We start from the raw sequence: 18,237 nt of genomic DNA on the forward strand, positions 1-18,237 counted from the left end.
CGAATCAACTCTCTAAAACTGAATCAGTGAAATTTGACTGAGAATCACTGACTCTATTGTCTATTCTCGCGATTTGAATCAGTGAAATTTCACTGAAGATCAGTTAAAAATGATTGAAATTTTTGTCATTTTTCACTGATTGGCCAATTAAAGAATAACTGACATTTTCAATATGTGTGACAGAAATTTTCAGTAGTTTATTAATTAGCGAATAAGTAAAAAATAACTGAAATTTCAGTTATTTTTAACTGATTTTCAGTGAAATTCCACTGATTCAAATCGCGGGAATAGAGTCACTGATTCTCAGTCAAATTTCACTGCTTTTCAGTGGAATTTCACTGATTCAGATTTAGAGAAAAAATAATAAAATTTGTTATTTTCTGAAAAAAATTATTGCGACTTCCAAACAGTTTTAGCGGACATGAAACCTTTTAAAATTAGTTCCTTTTTTCATCTAGTAATCACACAAAAATTTTAAGAAAAATAAAAAATGATGTTTTTGAGAAAATTGACTTTTTTGATTTTTCGGAAAATGGCCGCCATTTTGTTAATTTTTGAAATTTTTGAAATTTTCAAGTTTGCAAAGAAAAAGGATCAAAAACACTACTAAAATCAAGAAAAAAATTAGAAAAATATTTATTTTTGCAAAAACTAGAAAGATTTGAAAATAATTTGTCAGCTGTTTAGTTCTAAAATTACGATATGTCCTAAAATTTTCAAATACTCATAACTCAGCTAAAAAATTTTTTTTCGCTAAATAAAAAAATACGTGTCTCTTTATTTGTGCTAAAGAACAAGAAAAATTACCTTTAACTTGATTTAGAATTTTTAACCTATTCGCCCTACATGAATTGGAAATAGAATCAGCCTGTAGTTTTTCAATAATAAATTAGTAATAAGCTGATACTTTCAGGAAAGTTTCGGTATTGTATGAAAACTTAACAAAACATTTATTCTGCAAACTTTTGAAAGCAGCAAAATGTTCTGATTATTCTACAGAACTTTAACATTCTGCATGATTGTCCTGTAAACTAACTTAGCTCTACAATTGTGGGAACTGTCGTTATTCAGAATTACTATCGCTACTATGTTTTAGGACTAACATTTCTACTTTGTTAAATAAGGAAAATGTTTTGTAAAACTAACGTAGGAAATTAGAACTAACAACTATAAAAGATAACTCTCTTTAGAAGTATACATCAGATACAGAAACTGTTTTTTCAACAACAACCTGTTGAACAACACAATTGTCACTAAACTTTGCAAGTGAACTAACTTAGCAACTTCGAAGTTTGCAAGTAAATCTTTAATAAATTTTTAGGAATGTTTCGGTGATGTGTGGGTCGACCTAGATTTACTCTCAACTTTTTGGACATGGAATACAAGTCGGCTAGAAGAATAATTTTAACAGTGCATCAGGAAAACTGTGCACGTAAAATCTAAGCTTAAAATTTAATTAATAAAAAGAAAATAGTTAAAATATTATACATTCTCAGTTGCAATTCGAAGTAAATCGGTTAAAATTGTTAAGCAAATTAGAAAATTAATTTAAATTAAAAATGCAGGTTTTCATTTATAAGATTAACTACAGATGATTAAGTTTCTCAAAAATCCTTATTAATTTCAAGTGGATAAAATTAATATTAGTTTATTATTAATTTTACTATTAACACATTTTTTGGTGCAGTTGTTGTGGCCTCAATGTTGGGTTAAAGGACTGCGCCAGGAGTCAATTTTTTTGGTTGGTTTACGTTACTTGTCTTTACAATTAAAAGAGAACGAAATTTTTAAATTAGGTTAAAGTCTATTTTAGTAATTTGCACGCGTCATCTTTCACAATGAAAAGGAAAGCCATCTCACGCGCGTCAGATAGTTCGAAGTAGAGTTAGATAGTTGTGTGCTAGGTTGGATTTTCTGTTAGCGAGTTAACGGTATCTCTAACCCACTTAACCATTGCTGGTCATCTCTATGAATTTAGTTCATTCGTATGGAACTCAACACGTGTATAGTTCTTTATAAACGCGCGTATTTTTAAATGTACAGCCACGTGCTTCTTCACTACTCAGTAAAAAAAAAACGAGTAGAATCACGTGCGTGTACTGAACTTTTTTTTACAATTGAATAGGTTTCTGTTTTTCAACATAAATATTAATTTTTTTTTAATCCTAAACAACAATTCCAAAATAGTTGTTACATGGATTGTCGAAGTTAAGGGGTAATATTACTCTGGAGAAAAAAATCTATCTTTGATCTATTATTTTGAAAAAATGAAGAAAGGAGCATGATTTCTTTTTAGAAAGTTTATTGAAAATATATTGAAGTAAGAAAAAAGAATTTTATTTAGCATTTTACTGCGAAATGGCGGTCGTATTTAAAATCACTTATTTTTTGGTTACCAAAACGGAAGATTTTTTTGGAAAAATTTAAAACCTAGAGAAAGACCAAGAAATTTTATTTTCTATAAACTATAAATTTTGGAAGTACGGAACCCTATATTAGTCTCGCAGGGTGTCTACTAACCGGGAAATCAGAGAAAACCGATAATTTGATAGTAAAAAATCAGTCAATTCTACTGTTTCAAGATGATTGAATTTTTATGAGCAAATAATTGAAAATTTTTAAAATAATTGAAATTTCTTTACGTTCTATTAAAAATAATTAAATTCTTTTAAAGAATTTTATTTAAATTTTTCGGAAATAATCAAGGAAAGTTAGTCAACATAATTATAATTTTATTTTAAAAAATTTCTTTGCAATATATACAATTATTTTCATAAATAGTAAAACTCATTGCAGAATTTCGATTATTTTAAATAAAATTTTAATCAAATTCTAGAAACTGTATAAAAATTCTTCTCAAGAATTCAATATTATTTCCATAAATATCAAAATTCTTCAGATTTACTAAATTCTTTTGAATAGTATTTTTTAAAAAATTCTTCACAAGAATTCAATTATTTTCATATAAATTTTCATAAAATTCTAAAAAACAATTCAATTATTTTCAAAAAGTAATAACATTCTTCGCAGAAATTCAATAATGTTTAGAAATTTTTTTAAATTCTCCTCAAAATTTCAATTATCTTTATAAATAATTAAATATTGTTCTCCACAATTCTTTAATTATTTTCAAAAATTTTAATAAAATTCTACGCAAACATTTAATTATTTTCATAAATAATAACATTCTTTTGAAGGATTCAATTACTTTCATAAATAGTAAAATTCTTTGCAGAAATTCAATTAATATATACATTTTAATAAAATTGAATTAATCAAATTTTCAATTATAACTATGAACAGACAAGATTATTTAAAAAAATTTAAAAAATTCTTTGTTTAATTCAATTATTTTCTAAATTTTTAATTAAAATTATTAAAAAATCATTATTTTGGAAAAATTTAAGGAAACTCGTGAAAAGAATTTAATTATTCACAAAAACTCTAATAACAATTTTGGAAGCCATTTGTAGATTTATTTATGTACAAAATCAAATAAACTTAAATTTCATGAGAAAAAAAACCGGGAAAAATTAGGACAAAACCGGGAAATCAACCGAGAATTTTATTAAACGAAAATAGTAGACACGCTGAATCTGAAAAATTATTTAAAATATGATTAGAATTGATTGAATTGCAGTATTTCACGAAAAATAAAAAATTTCAAAAAAAGTAGTCATCAGCTTTAAATTTTTCAATTTTAGACCCTAGCAGTTGAAAGTATGGTTTCTGATGTATTTTAACAAGAAAAAAAAATTTTTTTCCTGAAAATTACAGGAAACCGGATTTCTTACACTATTTAATGTACAAAACACATATTATTTTCATTTATTCGTAATTTATATATTTTATTTTTATTATCTGCACTTCTCTGATTTTTTTTTATAAAAAATTTACTGCTTATCAGTTTGGCACAAAATCGATTAATTTGCTCAAATGTGCACCATTTCTACTCAAACTTATATTTAAAAAATCGTAGTTACTTCCAAAGTTGTTTTTCTGTTCCAGGTCTTAAATTTATCGAAAAATCTGGCGTCTTGTTTTAGTCATTAAAAAAATAGTCGATTTTAAATATTTTTAAATATTTATTTATTTTTAAATAGCAAAATGTCAAATAAAAAATTTGTTCACACTTTTATGTAACCAACCCTCTAAAAGGAAATTATATATTTTTTTTTTACCAAAAGTGAATTATCAAAAATAGTTCTTTTTCTAATAATAGAGAAGTGTTACACCTTGAAGAAGATTTTTTCTGAAAATAATGCAATAAATTCAGAAAAAAATTACACGAATTATTTGTTTGGTTTTAACATTTGTTTTTTAACATTTAGTTATTTTAAAATAAAAGGAAAAGATACAAAAACTGGTAAATTTATTTATTTTGATTTAAAATTAAGAAGTATGAAATTAATGATTTTGTCTTTGTTTTTAATTATTAAATTTAAAATCGTTAATTTTTAAATTATTTTTTGCAGCAAAATTAAATTTTAGAAAATTTTGAAGTTAAATACATTTTTGAGATTAAGGGAAAGCATTGAAAATAAAATCTTTTTTCAAATTTAAATAATTTTATTTATTTAATCTTCATACAAGATTCAAGTCAAAATAATCCAAAGAGCGAGCGGTGAAATGAGACATAAGTCCCAGTAATCTCATTGTTAAGTAGATCACCAGTGACGAACGTTTGAAAAGTGGAGACGATTCCTAGTTTACTTTTGCGAAAACATTATTATTTCATGTAAATTGTTATCGGCGATTTATTAGAATCAGTTATTATTTAAATATAATGTCTGCTTGAAATTTAAGAATAGGTCAATTTTGTATTATATTTCGATGTTATAGTATTTATAAATCTGGCATTTAGGATCAGTGCATCTACAGTTGCCCACAATGGCTTTTACGCCACTGTATAACGGTACCATTAGCTGTGTCATGGCTCGACGACCCTCTCCATGGTCGCTTATGGTGTTTTACAAGGACGGACCAATCATGTATCTAAGTCGAAAAAACTGGTTACCTCCACAGGTGAAGAAGGTAAAAGAAAGATATGAGAAATTAGACAGTAATTAAATAAATTTACATTATTTCCCAAGTAAGTCCAGTATCATTAATTCGATGGGTCAATTTTAATTAATACATTGTATAGATTTGTTATATTTTGTTTATATCTTAAAAAACAGCTGAATTAAAGACAGATTCTTCCCATTATTATAATTTGTTCATTTCTTTAAATATTTAAAAAAATTTATTAGAAATTGAATTGGGTGCTTGATATATCAAGAAATACAAATATAAATTGTAGGCAAACAAAATTATTCATTTAAGTGGACGTAATTCAAAAATTAACGAACTAAAAGGGTTTAATGAATCTTTATTAAAATTTTAGCAAGTCAACAAAAATAAAAATTAACAGTAAGTTTAACAATTTTAGACGTTTCAAAGAATAAGAGCATACACGTGAATGTGAAAGTTCTCTTTATACAGATAGTCACTGAAAGCGTCTGGTCTTCGAAAATTATACTATACCGTTAGTATATAAAGCACATCAATTATATTATTTGTACAATATTTTTCTTTGTGTAAATTTACTTCTACTTTTTTAGGGAAATTTCTTTTTCTTCTAAACTATCCCCTGGTATTGTGGACAGAAAAATATTTTTTTAACACAACAATTTGATTGAGCAAGTGTGCTCAGCCATATCTGGCTGGTGTTCTACTAACCTAGTTAGTAAGAGCAAGTCTTTCTCAGTAGAAGGGAGAAGAGAACAGGATCTGAAGAACTTAAAGAGTGAAAGAAGAATTTCGTATCCATCATTCTACAGAGCTACCTACTTAACTATCTTCTTTACGTTTTAAACTAATTCTAAAATTCAAGAATATTATTTTAAACTTTAATTTTCTTTTTATACGTTAAATTAAGGTCAGTAAGGGGGAAATGAAATACTTTTCTAAAATCACATTTTTAAACCGAAAAAAGTAATTTAAATGCTTAAATTTTAATCCCTTTACATTAGTACGTGAAGTCGTATTAATATTTCTTAATTTATTCCTAAATTAAAGCAGTACTTTCTCCACAATAACAATATCAACCCAACTGGGTGGATGGTAAAAGTAAAAAATATCATTTAAAAGAATTTAGATACATAAGGGTTAAAATAACAATAACCTTAAAATAACAATATCAACCCAACTGGGTGGATGGTAAAAGTAAAAAATATCATTTAAAAGAATTTAGATACATAAGGGTTAAAATTTTGTAGGTGTATTACGGTCACCGAAATCTAAAATCAGAGCAAAAACTGTGCTTTATTGTTCCCTTGAATGCAACTAAAAAAATAGTATAACTATTTTTAGGAAAATATTCATAAACAAGAGATATACAACTGTGAAATTTTTTAGCATTTTTTCTTTGAAACCGCATAACATTTTATTGGTAAAAGCTATAGAGGTCAATTTTTTTAAATTATCTATAAAAAGACAAACTTTCCACTAAAAAATTAAAAAAAAAATTTATTCAATATTTTGTTGATGTTGAAGAAAAAAAAATTTATTTTTTATTTTTAAAAAATCTCCACTTTTGCTTTTTGTTAATTTTTTTTGTCGTTGTAGTATATATTTACCTCTAAGTCTAAAAAAATAAAAATTTATAATGTGTCTCAAATTTTAAGTTTTATATAATGCGAATATGGCTAAATTTTTTAAGATCTTGATGCAGATGCTCGTTTATTTCATGTAAAGCTAGAAATGTGTGACCCACAGCATTTATTTCTCGGAAAGTTATGTAGATCCCATTTTGAACCCATTTTGAAAGTGTGTCTTTATTTCAAAAAAAAATTGACCTCAATATCTTTTACCAATAAAAAGTTATGCATTTTCAAAGAAAAAATACTAAAAACTTTCAAAGTTTCAAAATTGCTCATCGCAATAATTTTCAAGAATGTCTACAAAATTTTTTTTTTTTTTCATCAATTTTGGAATTTTTTTTAATAACTTTTTTCTTTATAGAAATTTTAATTGATTCTTGTCAAAAGTATGTTCCTGTCACGAAAATGAATCGATTGATGTATATAATAATTTTTTTATAACAAAAATTCAATTTTTTCCGGCCATGAGTGCCACTTCCCCTTCAATAATTAAACGGTAGATGTGTTTAGAATGTTTTTAAAAATATTGGAAAAAATTTGAAATTCAAACCATTTTTTCAATAACAACACTTATTTTTTGGTGCATAGGAAATTAAAAAAAGATTCTATTTAAAAATGAATCAAGTCTATACTGTCAGTACTGACACAACGTGTGAAAACTGCTGCTAAAATGAGGCGCATGAAAAGTCTCCAATTTTTATTTTCCGAATCTTTATTTTATCGAAATTCTTTTTATCTAATAAGAATTAATTATAATTTCTTTTAATCGAAAGAATAATTATCAAAAACATTATCTTTTTGAATGACTAATTAACAGAATGTTTAATACTGCGAAAGAAAATTTTTTATAATCTTCAAATAACTGAATTATCATTTCTAAAAATTATTATTTTTTATATTTCTTATTTACACTAATATTTTTATTTTCGAAATGTCAATTTTGATAAATATTATTTTTTAAATTTGTTAATAACTATAATAATTATATTCCCGAATTATTATTCAATATAATTCAAATATTACCGAATTACCAATTCTTAAAAAATTTATTGTTCCTAATAATATTTTTTTAAAATGTGTAAATGTTCTAAATTCTAAAGTCTCTAAATTTTGTTTTATCGAAATATCTTTTGTTATAAAACTTTTTTCTTATAAATGTTTTTGAAAATAATTTTAATTTTTACGAATTAACATTACTCATAATTTTCTTTACTCCTAATCATTCTTCTTTATAATTACTATATTTTCTAACATGTATTTCTTCTAACTATAACTTTAACGAATTGTCACTTCTCATAATTATTATTATATCGAAATAGTATTTTTCAAAATTTTTGTAATATCTAATAATTTTTTATACAAATTTTTTTATTTTATAATAAACAGTTTTTATAATTTTATTTTATTCGAATAATTATTTCGTATAATTTCTTTCTTACCGAAATTATATTTTAAATAATTTTTTATTAATCAATTTTTTATTTTTCCTAATATTCATTTTTCCAAATAATTCTTTTTCATAATTTTTATATTTCCTAAATCGTATTTTACATAACATCCATTTTTTCTAGCATTTAAATTCTCTAATTTATTCTTTTCCTAACCTATAAATGTCATAATAAGAATTGCACAGAATAGGTAGTTATTTCACATACAAAATATACGGTTTCGACGTTTCCCATCTCTGAAGAATATGGCGCCAAATTTGAAAAAAGTTTATAAGTTTATTATTTAAAAATTATTAATTATTACAAATATTGTTTAAAACAATTTCCCTAATGATATTTAGCGTAGTTAATTGTTTTAAACAATATTTGTAATAATTAATAATTTTTAAATAATGAAATAATAAACTTTTTTCAAATTTGGCGCCATATTCTTCAGAGATGGGAAACGTCGAAACCGTATATTTTGTATGTGAAATAACTATTCTGCGCAATTCTTATTATGACATTTATAGGTTAGGAAAAGAATAAATTAGAGAATTTAAATGCTAGAAAAAATGGATGTTATGTAAAATACGATTTAGGAAATATAAAAATTATAAAAAAGAATTATTTGGAAAAATGAATATACAGATATGGCTGTATGCTCTGCAATAGGCCACTAACAAGGAAAGAAGAAGAAGGAAAAATGAATATTAGGAAAAATAAAAAATTGATTAATAAAAAATTATTTAAAATATAATTTCGGTAAGAAAGAAATTATACGAAATAATTATTCGAATAAAATAAAATTATAAAAACTGGTTATTATAAAATAAAAAAATTTGTATAAAAAATTATTAGATATTACAAAAATTTTGAAAAATACTATTTCGATATAATAATAATTATGAGAAGTGACAATTCGGTAAAGTTATAGTTAGAAGAAATACATGTTAGAAAATATAGTAATTATAAAGAAGAATGATTAGGAGTAAAGAAAATTATGAGTAATGTTAATTCGTAAAAATTAAAATTATTTTCAAAAACATTTATAAGAAAAAAGTTTTATAACAAAAGATATTTCGATAAAACAAAATTTAGAGACTTTAGAATTTAGAACATTTACACATTTTAAAAAAATATTATTAGGAACAATAAATTTTTTAAGAATTGGTAATTCGGTAATATTTGAATTATATTGAATAATAATTCGGGAATATAATTATTATAGTTATTAACAAATTTAAAAAATAATATTTATCAAAATTGACATTTAGAAAATAAAAATATTAGTGTAAATAAGAAATATAAAAAATAATAATTTTTAGAAATGATAATTCAGTTATTTGAAGATTATAAAAAATTTTCTTTCGCAGTATTAAACATTCTGTTAATTACACGGAAAAAAAAGTACGTGAATTTTTCATTGACTCGGTACTTGACTTTTGGATACGACACAAAATACTAAAAACAGTCTAGTACTTTTGCATGAGAGTTTCAAAAGCAGTCAATGAAAATTTCTAGTACCTTGCTTGAGAATTTCATTGACTTTCAAAAAAACTGTAAAATAAAAAAAATAATTTCCACTTGTTCACACCGTTTTTCTGAAATTCACTCATTCATTCACATATTTGGATAATTAATCACACAAACAAAGAACAATTATTGTATCACTTTTCGACGTTCGTCAACACTTATGAACTAACCTATAACACACACATATATTCGCGTATAACTTAAATATAAACACACACTTAACACTTAAAAGTACGTATCGAATTGTTCTTATATACCACATGGTGAAATTTTTCACGACTTCTGAGACATACTATTTCACTGAAAACTGAGACTTACATAACATTCTGTTTTGTGAGAAACACAAAACAAAAAATATTTTTTTGAAAGTCAATTCTTGAAGACAAATATATATTAACACTATTTGTTTTTCATAAAATAATAGTATATTCACATCTGAAATTAACACAAACGGAAACAGACGATCAGCTGGCATTTACCTTGGGTAGAAACGCGCAACGCACACTGCGCATGCTCTACAGAATTTTCAAGCGCAGTCAACTAATCTTTCACGTACTTTATAAAACTGAACAAATGACTTTTCGTTAAAATTTAAAAAACACTGTTGCCCATACTAGTACTAAAATAACTCTAGGACTTTTCTATATTTTCTAATAAAAAGTATATGATACAGCCTTGTACTTTGTGTTCTATCCAAAAGTCAAGCACTTTCAAGGAAGGATTCACGTACTTTTTTTTCCGTGTAGTCATTCAAAAAGATAATGTTTTTGATAATTATTCTTTCGATTAAAAGAAATTATAATTAATTCTTATTAGATAAAAAGAATTTCGATAAAATAAAGATTCGGAAAATAAAAATTGGAGACTTTTCATGCGCCTCGCTAAAATGCATGATTTTTATGTCTTTCTCATCAATTATTTATTAATCCGTTATAAGTCAATATAAAAGATTATTATTAATGATTTATTATCAAAAATGATTCTACTTTACAATTTATTTTTTTTAACAGAGTAAACTTTTTTAATATATACATTTAATAACATTTGTTTCATGACCTGGTAAATTTGACTACTTTTTAACTATTTCTTGTAGTTCCAGGAGGCGCCCGTAACAAAATTTAGTAAAAAGAACTATGACAGAATAGTTAGTCTAACTGTAAAATATAACTACTAAAAAAGTTACTTTAACTATTTATTGTTTTAAGACATTTACAATCATAACGTGTAGTAATTTTAAATACATAAAACCAACTACACAATTTTAGTTCAACTAACTATGGCTAAATATCGTAGTTTATCATATTTTTCTGTGCAGTAAAGAATGGTCCTTTCAAGTGCACAAACAGTAAGAATAACTAATATCAACAATTGATTCTGCTATATGAAAACAGTAAATTTATTTCTTTCTCTGCAACTAGTAAGAAATACTTGTTTTAACTACACATAAAAATAACAAATTTCAGAGGTTGTATTTACTATATAAAAACAGTAAGTCTCATTTTGTTTGTAACTAAAACAAAATAGTTATCTTTACTACCAGAATAGTAAAATTAACTATTTTTAAAAGTAGTTTTTACTACTGCATTATTGTTCAGTCATTTACAACTATCTGTTAGTTATTTTAACTAAGTAAAATAGTCGCACAATAGGCATAGTGTCTACTACTCGATAGACAAAGCGTTTTAAGAACGCCTTTTTAATTGGGATTATGATATATTTCTGATGAGATCGCAATTACATCGGAAATTCAGATTGTAATTCTAATGTATTTCCGATGAAATCTACATTTAGTCAGAAATTCCGATTGAGATCCTAATAAATTTACGATAAGATCGGAAATATCAAGAGCACTTTTTTAGAAATCTGTCGACATGGGACTCAGCTTGATAAATTGAAAAGTTATAAAAAATGGAAGCTTTTGGTGATATGTGTAAGAAGTTAATAAATAATAACAATAGTTTGTGTAATTAATTGTTAAATCGATAATTTTTTGTTTAATGTATAGTTAATTCAATAAGTTTGACATAGTTCTAAATGCTAAATTATAGCGACCACACTTTTTTCCGGTATACCGAAATCTACCTTTCATATAATCCGTCCCAGTACCGATACAAATTCCGCTTCGAATCCACCTGCCAGATCTCAACGGCGTGACTTTTTTCGTTACCGCCAGTAGTGAAATGGTATAAAGATGGAATTAAAGCTATGTCCAAGTTGTGAAATGTAAACAAACCAAAAGGTTACTATACCAGCACTAAAATCGCAATTTTTCGACAGCCAATTCTCCCACAAAAAATTACATTTTTACACTTTCTTTACAAAAAGGGAAAATTAGAGTATCAAAGTTTCCAATAAAATTGTTTTTGACTATGAGCAATAAAAAGCAATTAGTAAAATAACTAATTAAAATGACCTGTAAAACAGCATTTTTGACGCGTCGCGAAAAATAAACTGTTTGAGTATATCAACTGCACTGACGATGAATAAGTTACATGTCAGCGATTGGACCTTCAACATGTGGAAGGGGAAATTTTTCCCTTTCCTCCTTGAAATTACAAGAGAAAGGGTAAAAACTTCTTCATCGTCCGTGCGGTTGATATAGTCAAACAGTTTAATTTTTCGCGACGTGAACTCTGTTGCTCGCTGCGCGTGCGCAGACCGTACCAAGGTCGCAATGACATCACCATGCAAACAGGCACATTTTGTTTTTGACTGAAACTCAGTGATTTTCTCATTTTTTTCAGCTATGCAAGGCGTAGTAACCAAATTCAATACGTCAGTTCACCATTTCCATAAAGAAAATGTGAATTTATATTTATTTACGCAAATGGGAACCGCGAAAAAATGCTTCATTATGGACCGAATAGTGAAGCATTTTTTCGCCGTTCCCATTTGCGTAAATCAATATAAATTTACATTTTCTTTATGGAAATGGCGAACTAAAGTATCGAATTTGGTTACTACACCTTGCATAGCTGAAAAAAATGAGAAAATAACTAAGTTTCAGTCGAAAACAAAATGTGCATTTTCGCATGGTGCTGTCAATGCATTCTTAGTTTTGGTTTTGAATGATACTCAGTGGTTTTCTCATTTTTTCAGTTATTCAAAGTTTAGTAACCAAATTCGATACTTTAGTTCACCTTTTCGGTAAAGAAAATGTGAATTTATATTTATTTACACAAATGGGAACGGCGAAAAAATGCTTCACTATTCGGTCTATAATGAAGCATTTTTTCGCTGCTCCCATTAGCGCAAATAAATATAAATTCACATTTTCTTTATGGAAATGGTGAACTAAAGTATTGAATTTGGTTACTACGCCTTGCATAGCTGAAAAAAATGAGAAAACCACTGAGTTTCAGTCAAAAACAAAATGTGCCTTTTTTCATGGCGATGTCATTGCGACCTTGGTACGGTCTGCGCACGTGCAGCTAGCAACAGAGTTCACGTCGCGAAAAATTAAACTGTTTGACTATATCAACTGCACGGACGATGAAGAAGTTTTTACCCTTTCTCTTGTAATTTCAAGGAGGAAAGGGAAAAATTTACCCTTCCACGTGTTAAAGGTCCAATCGCTGACATGGAACTTCTTCATCATCCGTGCGGTTGATATACTCAAACAGTTTATTTTTCGCGACGCGTCAAAAATGCTGGTTTACAGGTCATTTTAATTAGTTATTTTACTAATTGCTTTTTATTGCTCATAGCCAAACATGATATTTTTGGACATTTTGAAACTCTAATTTTCCATTTTTGTAGAGAAAGTGTAAAATTGTTATTTTTTGTGGGAGAATTGGCTGTCGAAAAATTGCGATTTTAGTGCTGGTATAGTAACCTTTTGGTTTGTTTACATTTCACAACTTGAACATAGCCTTAAGTCAGATCTCAACCAGTACTGAATTCCGACATCTGTACCGGCATGGATCCCCGCCAGTCGTCAATTTCCTTCTGGGGTCCTAAAAATGATATGTTGTAATTGGTTACTTCCGTAACCTCTTAATTTTCATTGGTTCAAATATTCTTAATTGTAACAATGTATGAAATATCCCTTAGATTCTAGAGAATTTTTTTTAAAACATAACCTTGGAGCTACGTGAGTTACCATAAAATAACATAACAATAATATTTAATACTTCAGTTAGTACTCAAAAGTGCCACAAGTTAAATTTCTCAAGTATCTTTTTTAAAAATGAAATTAAGAGAAAGATATCAATAAAATATTTTGTATACGTATAAAACATTTAAATATGCCAAATGTATTTCAAATATTTTACTTCCAAAATTTCATTAAAATATTTTGTATAAAATATGTTTCTAAAGGATCGTATTGAAAAAACACAATTTATTTATTGTTACAGATCCTTGCGGCACCGGAGGCGGTGACAGAACATCTGAGTATAGGTTCAGTTCCTGGTGGAATCCTTGTTTATTTTGGTCCTTAATCTCAAGCAGAAGAGAAACATATTACGATGAAGGAGCATTAAATAATAATTTCCTTTACTGTAATTCATATTGGTTTACTTCTATTTTAATTACAAACCATCAGTTTCTTCAAAACCGTAATCAGTCACAGCAGTGTCTTCAGCAGCCAAATCATACAAAAACTTTGTTGCAGAAAACTGATAATAATTACTGTTTTATAAACATCAAAGGTCTTAATGCTTCAACATCTTCATCAAACTCTTTCGACGTTTTTTCGAATACTTTTCCTACTATTTCATCTACAATTAACAAACAAGTACTACATACTTCACTTGCATCTTCTACTACGACAAAAGAGAAAAAAACAAGTTTTTATTCTGCTAAAAGTAGCTTCATTTCCTTTGAAAAGGAAATTTTCCTTTTTTTCTTTTCTTCCTCAAGTTCGACAGCATCTTCAATCATCGATGTTTCGACTAATAATCAATTTACTGACGATGATGCATTTAGTCTCTTGAAATGTACTTCGTCAACGAATGTAAGAATAAAATCAGAAAATTGTGATAGAATTTGTTCTAAAGATCAAATTATCGAAGAAGTACCTTCATCTTTATTTCTGTTTTTCTTGAATTCATTTTTCAGTTCCCTGTTTTCCCCTTTTCGCAAACCAAATAAGAGCACAGAAGAAGAGGATTCCATTCCTTTTAAAAGAAAAGGCATGTTCGAATGTAATTCTATACTAGAAAGAAAGCAATTTAATCAAAAAGAAGGTGTTGCCAAAGGAAGACACCCAGCATCTACTAAAAATAGTTTGCATGATCCGAAAGTAGAGTTCTCTTCACTTAGTGTAATATCTCCAACGATTAATCCTTTGAACGAAATGAAGTACGAAACCCAATCAGGACCACCAACTGTACCGCAGCATCTAACATCCTCTGGAATTGAACCACCACATAGTAGTCAAACTAGTGGAATTACTGTTGGAGGTTCACCAACAGAAATAGTAGGTGTTGAAAGCCTTTTATTATCACCATGGAGTGCTTCAGGACCAGATTTTATTGAAACTTCTGATGTAAAGCAGACAGCATCTGATTTACAAGATGCTTGGGACACTATTCTTCTTGGTTCTTCAGTAGGCGTAGCATCAGCTCAAACTCTTGCTGAATTAAAACCTCTTCCACCTTTTACTGGTTATACTGGACACCTTAGTATTAACGGCATTCCGGGACATCACTATCATGCAATAGCATCCTCAGCTCAACGACCTCATCTACAGTCATCATCACCGTCACCAACTTCAAATCCAGAATACTATGAAGCTCCAGTTGTTTCTTCTAGTACGCCTTGTCCCCAGGTTAATCAAAAGCAACAAAGCCAACATCAACAACAACAGTTATCGCAGTCAACACAACAAGTTGATTACGATATTGAAGATATTGCCCAAATTATTGGATCTGCTATTGCTGATACAACAGTACCTGGAGGAGGTAATGAACCAAACTCTGATCATGACCCTGACGCATCAAGAGATTGGATAGATATTGCAGAATGGATCGATACCGCCTGTTCTCCAAAATCTCACGAGCAAAATTCTCCCAGTCCTTATTCACATATTTACACAACAACAGCATCAAATAATCAAGTTCAGCAACATGGTTCTACTTTACAAAGTTTGTTAACTCATGGATATGCACCACTTCTTCAAGCTAGGCTTCAAGCTGGAAATGTAGGACTTCAAAACACTCCTTGTGGTGAGGCACCTTCTTCAACGAGCCCTTACCCACCTGTCAGTCCTCCAGGAAGAGTATCAACATCTTGTAGTCCAGATCATCTTTTACATTCATCTTTTACAACACCTTCGCATCCCAGAAAAAGATCTCGACCGAATCCTGGTTCTCAAAATCCTTCAAAGAAAAGTTCAGGTTCCACATCTCTTTCTTATGGGACCGAATCAGGTCTTCTTGGTGGAAAGGAGAAACCTGTCCATAGGTGTTCAATATGCAATCGAGGATTTCTTAACAAAAGTAATATTAAAGTTCATTTGAGGACTCATACTGGTGAAAAACCTTTTCGATGTGAGGTTTGTGGTAAAGCTTTTAGACAAAAGGCTCATTTAATCAAACATCAACAAATTCATAAAAGAATTGGTAGGGATTAACACTAAATACCTTTAAAAAATTCTATTGTTAGTGTTATGTGCCTTGTACATATTGGTCATCTTTAAACGTGTGATATGATACGAGAATGGTTGTTAACTTATAAAACAATAAATAATATTTAAGAGGTTTAAACAAATATTAAACTGTTTTTCTAATAATCGTGAGATTAAACATTACAAATACAAAACCATTATACTAAAGCTTTCTTGTATTGTTTTTATAACTATCTTATGATAGTCGATCTCGTGTTAAAAGTTGTTATTTTAAATATGACAATTAAATTGTATCGCATGTTATACATATCTAATAACCGCCTACACATCGTACTGAAGTAAACTAGCTGCGTAAATTGTGCGAACGCCTAATTTTTTATCACTGCAAAAAATTGAGTTAGTTTTAAGTAAATTATAACAAAATATGTTAAATTTAAAAAGTTATTTAAAAAAAAGTTTTTCAATAGATAAGGTTATAGATTGAAAAATTAAAAGCTGATCACCACTTTTTCAAAACTTTTCATTTTTTTGAAAAATAGCATAGTTTTTAAGAATCTTGAAAAACACTGATAATCAAATCTAATCATGTTTTGCATATTATTTCTAAATTATAAGTTGAAAAATAGCAATTTTTTTTAAGATAACATTACAAAAATGCTATTTTTGGGATATTTTATTTTAAAGTAAAAAAATATATTAAAAAAATTCGTATATTTTCCAAATTACATTGAGTAACAATTTTTTAATTGCGCAAAACTATAAGACATGAATGAAAATAAATGTCATACTTTTTTAACAATTTTAATAGCTTTCCATGTCTTAAAGTGATGAATTTTTACTCAATGTAGTTTAGAAAATATATGAATTTCTGCAGTGGTCAGAAAATAGGCATTCTCATAATTCGCCCCGGTGTAGTGTAAAAATAAAAATTATAAGTTAAATTATGATAATAGACAAATAAATTAATACGCAGAAGATACCAGCAAAAATGTTCAACTTAGAAAAGATTAACTATTATCTTAAAAATTAAATATGTAATTGAAAAACCAAAATTTCACACTTCAGTGAATATTGCCTCATACGTTTTCCTTTTGTTAAACCTTTTTCAACACGGATAAAAATCGTCAGATAAGTGGCTTTTTTGCACTACCTGGTGGGAGAAAAATGACATTTTGCGATTTTTGCAAAATACAGTACCGTCCGAAATTGTCAGTCCACCCATTTTCAAAGGAATGACAAAAATTTTTTAACATAAAATTCATGAAAAGTAAAATTTTTTTTGGTTTATATTTTGAAAGACGATAAAATTTTGAAAAGAATAAGACCTTACAGAAGTCATTTGGCCAAAATTTGTAGAAGATATTCTTAAAAATCGTCATTTTCAATGTTTTACAAAAATTTGAATAACTTCTAAAATAATGAACGCTTTTTAATAATCTTAGGCTTATTTTAAAGACCATTTTCTAGAGAATAAGAATTACTTATAGGCATTAACCTGTAATTTTTAACTTGGAATAAGCATGACGTCAAAGTTGGACAAAAAAATTCAAAAAATTTGAAATAATATTATTAAAAGAAAAATAATTTTTGAAATTCAAACATATATTTTTATTAAATTTTCTTGAAAAATCTACACCATATCATGTTTTATATATGTTCTAGAATAGTTTTTAGTACAAAAAATTGATTTCAAATTTTTCCAATTTTTTTGTCTAATTTTGACGTCATGCTTATTCCAAGTTAAAAATGACAGGTTAATGCCTATAAGTAATTCTTATTCCGTAGAAAAAGACCTTTAAAATAATCCTAAGATTATTAAAAAGCGTTCATTATTTTAGAAGTTATTTAAATTTTTGTAAAACATTGAAAATGACGATTTTTAGGAATATCTCCTACAAATTTTGGCCAAATGACTTCTGTAAGGTCTTATTCTTTTCAAAATCTTATCGTCTTTCAAAATATAAACCAAAAAAAATTTTTGTTTTCATGAATTTTATGTTAAAAAATTTTTGTCATTCCTTTAAAAATGGGTGGACTGACAATTGCGGACGGTACTGTA

General features: G+C 27.3%; 1 protein-coding gene across 1 annotated transcript in view; it reads left to right on the forward strand.

The window, feature by feature from the left end:
• LOC122513064 (ichor) overlaps positions 1-17,421 on the forward strand; it is a 30,976-nt gene extending 13,555 nt beyond the window's left edge. Inside the window, exon 2 of the mRNA XM_043629297.1 lies at positions 13,966-17,421. Coding sequence (XP_043485232.1) covers positions 14,745-16,184 — 1,440 coding nt within the window. The 5' untranslated portion in view covers positions 13,966-14,744 and the 3' untranslated portion in view covers positions 16,185-17,421. The remainder of the gene's footprint in view (positions 1-13,965) is intronic.
• The last annotated feature ends 816 nt before the right edge of the window (positions 17,422-18,237 follow it).

The sequence above is a fragment of the Leptopilina heterotoma genome, unplaced genomic scaffold (genome assembly GCF_015476425.1).
Source record: "Leptopilina heterotoma isolate Lh14 unplaced genomic scaffold, ASM1547642v1 Lhet_132, whole genome shotgun sequence".
Classification (NCBI taxonomy): domain Eukaryota; kingdom Metazoa; phylum Arthropoda; class Insecta; order Hymenoptera; family Figitidae; genus Leptopilina; species Leptopilina heterotoma.